This window comes from Anas acuta, chromosome Z (assembly GCF_963932015.1).
Source record: "Anas acuta chromosome Z, bAnaAcu1.1, whole genome shotgun sequence".
NCBI classification, from domain to species: domain Eukaryota; kingdom Metazoa; phylum Chordata; class Aves; order Anseriformes; family Anatidae; genus Anas; species Anas acuta.
Window position 1 is genome coordinate 24,639,743 of NC_089017.1, and position 12,938 is coordinate 24,652,680.

The window sequence follows — 12,938 nt, forward strand, 5'->3', positions numbered from 1 at the left end:
TGGTGAAAAACAAACATCATCATCCTCATTTCACTGGTCTGAGAACTGAAGCAGGCATAAACACGACTGAAATATTTAAAAGGTAGAAAAGAAGATTCTAAGGATGATAATTAAGTACTTTGTGGCTTGTGAACTAACATCAGCAATAAAAACCATGTGTTATACTGAAACAATGACCATATCACAGTACAAACTGCTTGCACAACTAGCATTAGAATATGGTCTCTTGTACACTAGGCAGCTGTGTGTAGATTTACTTACCACACTGACTGAGCATTTAACTGGCTCTTCTGAGCTACACTGAATTAATTTATCCTCCTTGTTCCTATCAGGCTTTTTCTGCAGCTAAGACATTGAGACAGATGTTTGTCCATTTTGGGCTTAGCCTACACACATGGAAAATTGGCCCATCACTTCTGGTGCCACTGAATGAAAGTTCAATGGTTAGGTATTAAGTCTTAAAATAATACCACCTCCAAACCACAGAAAAAAAAATAAAAAATCAAATATAAGCTAATTCCTGACAGATATATTTGGTAATGTTCATGTTGTCCCCATTCAAGGAGGTCTGAAACTTGTCAGCCATCCCCTCACTGAAGTTTGTTGAGATATATTGCACATGGTGTCTGCTCTGTTCCTTCTGGGCTGATTCATCCAGACTTTCCTCCCCCAGCACTTTACAGAAATTCTGTCTTTCTCAGAAGACATTTCAAAGCATGGAGACAGGATACACAGAATGAAAACTGTAAGGGTCAGGTTTATCTTCCATCAGCAATGCTTCACAATTTTGGGATAGTGGATAGAAAAGACCTCTCTTATGCTTCAAAAGTCTTTAGAAGAGTACAGAGGTCTTCTCCTAAGACAGAAAAGCTAATTTGATGTTCCCACTCATCAGTCTCCTTTGTTTCTGCCAAACATATTTCTGCCACTTCCAGAGCCACAGGAGTATTGCCCCAGTGGAAGGGTACTACTTGCTGAATACCAGTTGTCAGATTAACACATGGTCAAAAAAACACTTTTCATCCACAAATGTCAAAGAAAAATAAATCTGTTTCAGATCCTCAACTGTAATCAAACTCTGTGTTTCACAATCATGCATCCATATCATATTATAGAAGAAGGCTTTTATTAATTAATTTCCAACCCGAACTGCCAGGTAATGCTCTTTCACTGTTTGACCAATCCTTATAGTCATACTTTGTTTCACAGTCTTTCTGAAAAAGGTAAAAAAGTATGACTCAAAGACACAGTTACATTGTAACACGTTATACTCCACCTATGTTTACCTTTAATTTTGAAGATCCACAGTAACTCCAGCATCAAACATAGTATTGAGTATACTGCAGGACCTAATTGTCGGAACATAGTGACATAATTTTTCCCAAATCTCCTAACTTTCTGTCTGTTGCATTTGGGCCCTTCCATGTATATAATCACCCAGACAACAAAAGCAGTTCTGTATATTGAATTGCAATATGATTTTGCAGTGCAAGCTGGAATCTCGATACTGCTGGATGAATTCAGCATTATTTCTCTTCTGCTGCTTCTCCCCCCCCCCCCCCCCCCTTTTTTTTTTTCCCACCAAGATACATAGGAGTAGAGTAGAGCACAGTAGAGTAGAGTAGAACAGAACAGAACCAAGTTGAATCAAATCAAATTGAACAAAATAGAATAGAGTAGAATAGTTCAGTTGGAAGGGACATTCAAAGATCATCTAGTCCAACTGGAGGACACTCAGCTGTAGTACTTAAAGGAGACGTATAAAAAGATGGAGAGCAACTTTCTGTTCAGTCAGATAATGATAAGACAGGGAGGACTGGTTTTAAACTAAAAGCAGTGATATTTAGATTAGATGTTATGAGGAAATTCTTCACTCAGAGGGTGGCGAGATACTGGAACAGTGCCCAGAGAAGTTGTGGATGCCCCATCCGTAGAAGTGCTCAAGAACATGCTGGATGAAGCCCTGGGCAACCTTATCTAGTGGGCGGCATCCCTGCCTATGACAGGGAGGTTGGAACTAGATGATCTTTAAGGTTTCTTCCAACTCGAGATGTTCTGTGATTCTATGAACTGCCTGACTACTTAAAAGCTAATCAAAATTTAAAGCTTGTTACTGAGAGCATTATCCAAGTGTCTCTTTAACACTGGTAGGCATGGGGCTTCAATCACATCTAGGAAGCCTGTTCCAGTGTTTGACCACTTTCAAAGTAAATAATTTTTTTTCCAGTTTGGAACCTCCCCTACTGCAGCTTTGTTCCTTTCCTGCGTGTCCTGTCATTGGTTACCAGGGAGCAGAGACCAGCACCTCCCTCTCCCTTTCCACAGGTCAGGAAGTTGCAGAGAGTGGTGAAGTTGCCTCTTACCTTCCTTCAAATAGCATGTGGGTTAACAAAGACCTCCAATTCTATCAGTGCCATTTGTGAAGACTGGTAAAGAGAAACTGTCTGCAAGAATCAATAATTTTAGAGTTACATATATATTAGAATAGCGACATGTATGATATATCACATAATGAGTCATTCCGCAGAATTGCTGGAGCAGCACTAGAATATTATCCCATACTTCACCCTTTGTTCAGTCACCATATATTAATGCATACGCGCTTCACACACCACAGAGATAAAATAGTGTTACTCCCAACACGGCAGGGTAATTCATCTTTGTTTGGAGAACAATTTATTACACCACTAACAAAATGATATTTGTTTAACATACTCTTACTTTTTTTTCCAGAAGATAAGAGCTGAGTGCCAGCACAGTGAGGATTCTGCCTTCTCATGTGGTCCCTGAGGTCAGATGCCAGTGTTACTGTGAAGTGACTTTTGTGCTGAGGTGCCTCATAGGTACTGGAATGCCAAAGAGCAATGTTAAATGATTTTTTTTTCACTGTACAAGACTCAATAGCAAGTCATGTCTGCAAACACTAATGTCTGGTCATCTTCTCAAAGATTTTGGAAACATGTACTAGGCCCAGCTCAAATTCCTGTTACTTATTTGCTATCAGTAGTACACATTCCTAAGTCATCAAGTGGAAAACTATTGCAGAAATCAAAACTTCAGCCTCCATCTCAGACAACAGATTCATTTGTCTTCTCTGTCTGATCCAGTCTTATTCACATCTGGAACTGTCCATCAGCTGAGGACAGCACCTTTATGAATTTCTATAAACATTTGAAATTTGTTTTCTGAAAACAATGTTGCCATTAATAGATCTCCATTGCACATAAACCTCATCCCTACCGTGCTGATATTATCTGCCAGGCATTTTTAAATGCTTTGGGGGAACTCAGAAGTATTTAATCAGCATACAAAGTGAATTCATTTCTTATTACTATCAGAGCTCCTTCTCACATGAGGATAAAACAGAATGTGATGAGAAATACATCTTGTTCATATCCATCCTTAATTTACTATGTAACTAGTAAGGAAAATTACTTTCAGCCATGCTGGTCTAGCTCTTTTCACACACTTAATTGATGGAATCATTAAGAAAAAGGAAGAACTGTTTTGAAAATCATTACACAACTTGAACCTGGAATTACATAGCTGCTTGCTCATGAGCACTTAACAGCTATCTCATAATACTACCTAGGCAAGTGAGAACTATTGCATTTTATAAAACCTATCTGCACTTGCTGACTTTCAGAGTACAGCTTTCCTCAATGCTATGTAAATAGCTCATAGCTACTTTTTAAATCTCAATTTGTAAACACATTTTCATGCCACCTTCTCACTCTGCATCCCTACCTTCTTACAACATAGAAGGTGTGCAGCCAGGCAAACATGTATGTACTGTGTGAATTGTTTGCACTTCTTAAAACAGAAAAGAAAAGTTTCAAAGCATTTCTCATTGATAGAAATTCCTGTAATTATCACATGATGAGGGTCTTTTCCAGTTTTCATCAAAATCTTTGATAATATTCACAGAAAATATAAACAGAAAATAAAACAAAAGTGATCTGGAACATAGTGTTCCAGACCCAAGGTTCTAAAAGTGTAGCAGGTGCACTACTATCACACAATTTTAATATGTTTTCATCATTACTCATTTATGCTAGTTAGACATGGGTGAGTTTTTCTGAGGTTCCAGTGAAAAGTGGTTGATAAAACACTAACATTTAGTTGAGATGGAATTAAACTTGGTTTTGGTAGAGAAAACATATTCTGTATTAGATGGCTATACACTGGCATGTAGAAATTCCATCTTCAGTAGCCATCTTCCTCCCAGCTATGACCCCATTGTCTCCAAAAATTTAAATAATCCCATTGCATTGGCATAGTGTTTTAGTTAATGAGCCCTCCTCGATTTGTTGATTTTAGGCCAAATCCCTGACATTTTACCTAAACAGAATTTGTTTTGAGTAGTAACTGAAGTTACTCTCTCTGGAAGGCCTCACCACCTTCGATGGAGTCAACAGCTCCACCCAATTATATATCATCCATGAATGTATTCCAGAAATTTTTGGGTCCTTCACCTAAATTGTTTTTGAAAACATTGAAGAAGACTGGTCCTAAAATGAAGCCCTGGGGACCCTCACTACTGACAGGTAGCCAGCCTGATGTAACCCCATTTACAAGAACCATCTGGCCCTGACCCATCAGCCAACTGTTCACTTTATTAAATTGTTCAATCTTATTATGCTTTTATCTAACTGTATTTTGGTCATTTTGTCCAGAAGGATACTGTGAGAGCCAGTATTGAAAGCTTTATTGAAATTCAGAAAGATTACATTGACTGGTTTCATTTAGTCAGCTTGCTGGGTGAGCTTGTTGTATAAGGAAATTAAGTTTGTTAGACACGACCTTCCCCTACTGAACTCATGTTGGCTCTGACCAATGACTGCATTGTCCTTTAGTTGTTTTTCAATAACTCACCTAATAATCTTCTCCATAATTTTACCAGGCACTGAACTGAGACTGACAGGCCTGTAATTGCTAGGATCTTCTTTCTTGCCCTTCTTGAAAATTGGGAGCACGTTTGCCAGCTTCCAGTCAACTGAGACCTGTCCAGATTCCCAAGACCATTGAAAAATAATTGAGAGAGGTCTTGCAATGACATCAGCCAGCTCTCTAAGTACTCTGGGATGAGTCCAATCAGGCTCCATGGACTTGTATACATTCAGGTGGAGCAAAAAGTTCCACACAAATTCAGATTTAACTGGGAGTTTCTTATTCCTGCAGACATGGTCCTCCAAATCAGGGCAGCTGGGATCCCAGAGACAATCACTAGTGTTAAAGACAGAGGTGAAGAACACATTAAACTTCTCTGCTTTGTCTATATCCCTGCTTGTGAGGTAACGATCCTCATCAAGTATTGGACTATCGGACCAATGTTTGCTCTGGTCCTCCTTTTTCATTAACATACTTAAAAAAGCCTTTTTTATCGTTCCACAAACTTCTGGCCAGCTTCAACCCTAAATGAGTTTTGGCAGCCCGGATTCTCTCTCTACAAATGCGAGCAGCATCCCTGTAGTCCTCCCATGTCACCCAACCTTGCTTCCAGCAGCCATACGCTTTCTCTTTCCACCCAAGCTCTTGAAGAAGATCCCTGCTCAGCCAAGCCAGACTTTTTCCTCTCCTGCTTGACTTCTGATACTTGGGAGTTGCCTGATCCTGTGCTCTTAGGAGGTAGTGCTTAAAAACTGACCAGCACTGGTGGACACCAGTATCTTTAAAAGCAGTTTTCCAGGGAACCATACTAACTAGTTCCTTGAGCAGTCTGAAGTCAGCTCTCCCCAAATCCAGGGCTGAAGTTTTGGTGGCAGTTTACCTCCTATCACCAAAGATTTTGAATTCAACTACCTCATGGTTGCTATGGCCAGGGCAGCCACTTACCACCACTTCACCCATCACCCTGATAAGGTTTAGTGTATGTTTGGAAAATATTAGAAAAAAATATGTAAATGGAAGATAAAGCAGCTACTAGCAATCTTGCTGGAAGTTATAGGTAGATAACATGGACCGCTCTGTGTATTCAGAACCAGCTACACCAATAGGAGATTTGGTACCTCAGATATAACCTGCATTGGATTAAACAAGTTCTCTGTGTGCAAAGATGGTAGTGCCATGAAACCTGTACCCTAAAAAAAAACCAACCAACCAACCAAAAAAAAACAACAGCTCTGGAGCAGCTCTGCCCCTGGCTACAGTCAAAGCATCTGTCAAAGAAGTCTTGTTTATCTACCTATTTTACAGGTCAGCTCAGCACTAGAATCATTTTGGCTGATCCAGCTGTATTAAATAGTAAACATGGCAGTTAAGCTTTGAGGCCAGATGTCATGAGGTGCAGATGCCAGGATATAAGGAAAGATCCTGCAATGTTGAGTGCTTAGTTATAGTAAAGCATTCTTAAACATGTAAGGAAAAGCTTTGTGCACTTTCGGGAGCCTCGTTTGGCTCTTCCCTGAACTTCGTCCAGTAGCACACTTTTCATTTCTATCTGTAATTACAGCCTTCGCATCTGGCTAGAAAGCTAAAGAATGGAACCAAAGCAAGGCAACTTTGTTAGTAGCCCAATTCTGGACTTCGGAGAAAAAAGCACTATGCTTGGTGGCTTATGCTTAGTTAACTGCACGAAGATCATAGCCTTCAAGTTATTGTATTTCAAACACAAAAGAATTTCAGTTACTCTAATGATAAAAGAAGGTAGTGCAGCAAGTTGGTCCAGTGCCATAGGATGACAACTGGGCATGTTTATGGTACTTATAAATATCATCCTTTTAATTGCATACTTTTCTTATTAAGACTATATGTATTAGACAAAAAACAATTAGTCTGTTATTTTGAAATTTCCTATGTGCTCCCTAGCTTTATGGTATTAAAAAAGCAGTTGCAAACTTTCCATCTGGTGGGCTTGTCCCAAGTAAAAAAAAAAAAAACAAAAACAAACAACCAACCAAACCAACAAACAAACAGAAAACAACTTAGTTAGACTACCTGCACTCTACATAGAATATTAGCACTGATTTTTAGAAGTCTTTGCTAAATATTTTTGTTATATCAATGCATTTGAAAAATGCAATACAAACAACAGTGAAAGGGCTCCCCATAAATTCAGCATTTTTCCATTATGCAATTTCATATCTGTAATTTCTAAGGTGTATGTAGAGGCAATCTTGCTATGCTGTGCATTACATTGTGCTCTATATGTTTATGTAGGACCTCCCTGCCTTTCCCAGCACCGGAACTTTCAAAATGTTGAAAATATTCCTAGCCATGAAATTACTTGTGTTCCTAAGTAATTCACTTAAAATGCTGTTCAGACAGTTTTTCAGATTGGAAATGAATGCTGAGACCCAGAGATAAATACATACCAGGTCAACACAAGTGGTAATAACCGATGAAATAACAGCTATTCATGCACTTCTGCATGATCCTAGGTCTACAACAAAGTAACCTGGATTAGTTTAACCATCAAGAATCACACATGCAACTCTCAGAAAGAGGCTGTAATTTCCAGGTCTTGTTCCTCTGTACCTTCCATCAGAAAAAAATAAAATAAAATAAAATAAAATAAAATAAAATAAAATAAAATAAAATAAAATAAAATAAAATAAAATAAAATAAAATAAAATAAAATAAAATAATAATAATACAAAAACCAAAACCATATTGTCAATCATACAGATTTACCCACAGTATACTCTGAGGACTTTGTAACAGCAATCTAGTTAAAGACTACATTCTATCATCTACATTCTTGAAGTGCATTGACATTTTTTCACGCGTATATCCTACCCACTTCATAGTTATTGCATATGAAGAATTGCACAGTTATATGCCTTGAAATAATAAAATGCTAAAAAACATTTAAATTAGATTTTTTTTTTTGCTACTGTAGTATGCTCAGTAACTGTATGAACAGCTAGTCTCACAAAGTCTCACATAACTTCAACATTTCAAGAGTGATCCATGCGCTTGGGTACATTTGATTCTTTTCCGTTTTATTGAGACATTTTTATTAGTTTTTTTTTTTTTTTTAGCTTCCCATACTTAAACTGCCAACTTGACTCTATATCCAGGATCAAAGCCAATGTCTGTCATTTTATAATAGGAAGTATCAAGTAAAAAACAGTTTGCACATCAGAATGTTTTTTAAAAAATCTTTGTTTCACTTTTTTTTTATTTTTTTATTTTTTTGTAATGTTTCTTTCTGTTTCTTCAGAGTTATCCGTTCCTTTTCTTCAAGGTCATGTCCAAACCAAAAAAATATGGACTGTGTGGCATTGAGGACCAGGACCACTGCTCTTCTGCCCGGGGTTAGCCTGGCCCTACTCACCCTGAAACCAGATGCCTTTTTCTTCCTACATTTCATTGATGCCAGTAATACTTTGCTACATTTCTTTACTGCATTCTAGGTGCCAACATGCTGTTTCTTACTGTTTCCTTGCATTAATTATTTTTGTTTCACTCTTTCTTTTTCTTTGTATCATGGTAATATGGCAGCTTTCCTTTTAAGTGGTCTTCAACCTTTTATGATTTAATTAAGCTAAAATGATACTTAATCATCTGCTTCCTTCTACCTCTAGGCTTCCTTTTACTTTTTTAATTAAATTTGCCTAATAGTGACAGAAGCAGACAAATTACTGCAGGTGCTCAACACATTAGAAAAATAAGGCCACCTTTTTAGAAGTCTTAGTAGAAATTTATGCAGCTGACTCTAGGTTTTATTACTTGGAACAGCTGATGGCACTTGCTTCTCAGCCAGGTGGATTTCAGTGCTCTTCCTTGTCTCAGCAGGGTCTTTCCCCAGGCTGTCACACAGAACCACCAGATCCATGTGAAGAGGCAACGTGCAGGTATTTCAATAGCATTTTTTGTCGACCTCCCTCAGGCTGTAGTTACCAAGTCATCATAAACAGAAATCTCACAAACTTCATTTGCATGTTTTTTGGAATGTGTAGTGTCAAATGTAATAAAGATAAATTAAACTTTCTTTCTCCACTAGCCTTCTACTTATTAGCCCCTCACATCATTTCTGTAAGACAACGGCAGTCTTACAGATTTTTATTTTTTTTTCCCTGTTGGCTTTTATTTACCAATTGATTTTAATGCTTGAAATTTAGAATCCACACGTATATAAAGAAGTATTGAAAACCCTGTTATAACCCCACAGGGAACTTGTCCCACTATAATATAAGCTTTGGTCGTACTTACAGGGTGAGGGGAAAGGATGCCATTGCCAAGAAGCTACATGGAGAAATTAATGCTTCTCTGCATGTAAGATACTTAAACTCACCGGGGAAAATCCCAGTGGGAAAGCCTGTGAAGCATTTCTGTAATCCCTACCCTCGATTTTCCCACCAGGAGTACAGGGCAGAATATTCCACCTGGATATTTAATCAGAGGCTATCCCCGGTGCAAGCACTGCTGGCTTGCCAGCAGCCACCAACACCCTGCACCACCTCTTCTGCTCTGAGATGCAGGGCCTCTTCCAGCTCCTTTGCAGAGCTCCAAGCCGTGACGCGAGACAACCTCCCCTCTGCCAGGGGGTCTGCCACGAAACGCGGGGGCCACCTCATTCCTCTCCTTGCCCTTTCCTCACCTCGCCTAGCCCTGAGAGACTTGGGAGGGTGTCACAGGGGAGACCCCAGCCCTCCCCGCACCCCAGACCGCCAGGAGGGGGATGCAAGCCGAGGGGGCAGCGCGGGGGGGACCGCGGGGCGGTCGGGGCGGGGCGGCTCCGCAAGGGGCGGGCAGAGGAGGGTGAAGGGCCGGGCTTTTTCGTTGCCAGGTGAGCGCCCCGGCTGCGCCGCCCCTCTGAAAGCGCGCAGCGGCGCGGAGCGCACGGAGGCAGGCGAGCGGGCGAGCGAGCGAGCAGGCATCGCCCCTCGGCTCGGCGCACTCCAGGCCCCTCCGCTGCTATGGCGAAAGCGGGCAGGAAGGGATGCAGCTGCCCGGGCTTCCTGAGGAAAAACTGGCTGCTGCTCAGCACGGTGGCCGCCGTGCTGCTGGGTGAGTGAGGGAGAGAGGGAAAACGGGAAAAAGGGAGTGCGGCAGCGCGGCGCTGTCGCCCCCCGCCCGGCACAGCACGGCCCTGCCTGCCATAGGGCTACTGCGGGGCCAGGCCGGCGCCCGATCAGCGCCAGCGAGGAGGTGGGGAGGGGGGCGATGGGGCCGGGAGCGGCGCAGCCCCGGCTGCCGAGAGCGGGTCTGCAGGGACAGGGCGCCGCGGCGGCAGGCATCGGGGCTCGGCCCGGCCCCGCGCCGCCACCTGTCGTCATTAGCGCTTGTCACAACGAGGGGATCATTAGCGGGGTAAAGCCGCCGTAGGAGAGGATCTGCGGGAGCACCGCGCCGCCGGACAAACGGGAGCCCTTGGTGCAGGGCGCCCTGGTCAGCCCAGGGCTGCCTTTGCATAGCTCGGGGGGCGCGGCGTGCTCGACCGGGGTCCCCACGGGGACCCAGCCGGGGTCCTGGTGCCTGCTCTTAGGCTGAAGGTGGGAGCCTGGCTGCGGCTGAGGCCGCTGCAGGAGAGCGTTGTAGCAGCTCTGGGGTGCTTGCAGTGGCCTAGGAGACCAGGAAAGTTTGGCAGTGGCACGCCTCTTTCAGTGAGGGTTTTTGGGGTGCCATTTTAAAGATGAGATTGCTCCACTGCTTGCTGGGCAGGTTTCTGAGGAATGAATGAGTTAAATGCCATCTGATGAACAGGGGGGCAGAATGACCAAGAGAAGCTGTTAAATGACTCGGCCAGAGACACTTTTCCGTAGAACATAATTTTCATCCTAGCCACACACCTTCTTTGTTTCCTGCTGGAGATTATTTTCACACTAAGCAAAGAGACCTTCCTTTGCATTATTGCTTCTGTAGGGAAAGGCTGCTTGCACGGCTTCATTAATGGCATTTGCTATTTGATGCTTCTCTTTCAGGTGACATTTCTGCTGATTTAAATTGTGGTTGGAATGTATCCATTTCCGTGCATGTTTGTTCAGGAGAGAATTAGCCTTTAGGAATTCTACTCAGCTATTTATAAGCCGTGATCAGAGGTATACATATGTATACATGTTCAGTATTTGAAAGGTTTCTTTTCCACCTCTGTAATGAGTGGAAAGATTTCTATGAGTGCTGTATACCAATTGCCAAGAGCTAACATTGAAAATCTGTTCATCACAACTGGAGGACTGTGTATTTGTGTCCCTGTTTATCTGTGTACAGTCACTTTGTCAGGTACACTTCTTCAAGCTGTCAAACTTATTTCCCAATTATAGAAGCGGACAAAAAATGTTCCCTTTCACCATTTTCAATGAATGTTGGTAGAACTGAAATATGTGTGGTATAATCCTACAGGCTGATCATTCTGAAATGTGATTTCCCTAACTGAGTATCACAGAGCCAGAGCCTGGCAATGTGTGAACAATTTTCCCTTAGTTCCCCTAATACCCAATGGGCTTGCACCTTGAGAGAGTGTGACAGACACCCAGATCCCTCTGGTGTCTTTGAACTTCTCTGCCTGCTATACTATAATTAACAGTCTTGAACTCAGGGGAGCTCTATAACATGACAGAATTAGTCTCTATAAATAATCCTTGATTTTTGGACCAAATGACATGCAACAAGCTATGTGTCAGTTGTATTTTCAGTATGTCTAGAAGGTGAAATAAATTATACAAGGAGAATGGTGAAACACCTGTTAGGATGGCTTTCATTACGTTGCATGTCATCTTTTACAGGTTTGGGAATAGTTCTAAGATACCTGGAGTCCACAAATACTTTGTAATCAAACTCATGTATTTATTCTTTTTTAATATACTCTGAAAAATTGCTTTGAGGCTTATTTATCGACTTAGTCTGGAGGATCAACATTCATAAGCAGAAGAATATCACATGATTTTGAAGGCAGAAAATGTGTTCAGACAATTCTTAAAAAGTATGCATGAGTGAGGACTGGAAATACCAAAAGAAGCATGTTGTAGAAACCTAATGTAAAAGTTGTCCAGCTGTATTGGAAAGTATCTGATATTCCATCACTATTATGAAATCAGGAGTTTTGCTTATTACCATCAAAGCTGTAGTCAGCATCCTAGCAAGGTATGCCTGTCTTTACTCATAGCCTTGCTATGCTGAAATTTTTTCCTGATTGCTTTTTGTGCTCATCTCTGAAGAGGCAGGGAGACCCCCTCAGAACTTCAAGCACTTCATCCTTTGAGGGTAATTACTTTGTGTGTTGCATTTGAAGCTTTCAACCATATGTTGCCGTTTACATTTTTGAAAACATTGGACTTTCTTTTACAAAGCAGTTGACAGTGGGCGAATGATTTAAAGTCTGTACAGGTGAAAGTTACTCAATCTTAACAATGCGATGTCTTTTTGGTGAAAATACCTGTTCATGTATAATTCTCAAAGAAAAAACCACTTGATACTTGAAAGTTTATCTGTCATACCTTCACCGAGATTCTGTTTCAGACCACCAAAATGATGCAGAGAAACCTCTGAACTCAGATTTGGAGTCTAAAGTTAACTGAATTTCAGATTTGGGGCTAATTCTGAGACTTAGGGATTGTATAAATACAGTGAGAGATTTGGCAGAATATTTGGTCTGAGAAGTTCACTGTTCATTAGTTCTTAGCACATACTGGAGGCATGCACTGGATCCTCTGTGCAGACCACTGACTCAGAGATGAGGGTTGGATGCATCTGTGCCTCCTCTGACTCACTGTGCTTTTCTAGGAAGCAGAAGAAGAGGTGCAGGACAGTAGCAGCCTCGTGTAGGTAACTGCAGAAGGAGGGATGTCTTACATCTTCTTGCTCCGCTGACCTTATTGAACAAAATAAGCAGCTGAGCTAACAAAAGCAATTTAGAAGTCAGCTTACTTCAAGTGTTCCTTCTGCCTTTAATAAAGAAAGTTATATTGCTTTGAGTTTGCACAATCAAGTCACAGTAAACCAGAAATATCCCTGAAAGTTACTCACCCTGAAACAGGTTTCCAAAGGACAATTGA

General features: G+C 41.3%; 1 protein-coding gene across 1 annotated transcript in view; it reads left to right on the plus strand.

The window, feature by feature from the left end:
• Positions 1-9,725: 9,725 nt before the first annotated feature.
• Positions 9,726-12,938, plus strand: part of SLC1A1 (solute carrier family 1 member 1) — a 61,937-nt gene continuing 58,724 nt past the window's right edge. Inside the window, exon 1 of the mRNA XM_068666909.1 lies at positions 9,726-9,954. Within this exon, the coding sequence (XP_068523010.1) occupies positions 9,864-9,954 (91 nt within the window). The 5' untranslated portion in view covers positions 9,726-9,863. The remainder of the gene's footprint in view (positions 9,955-12,938) is intronic.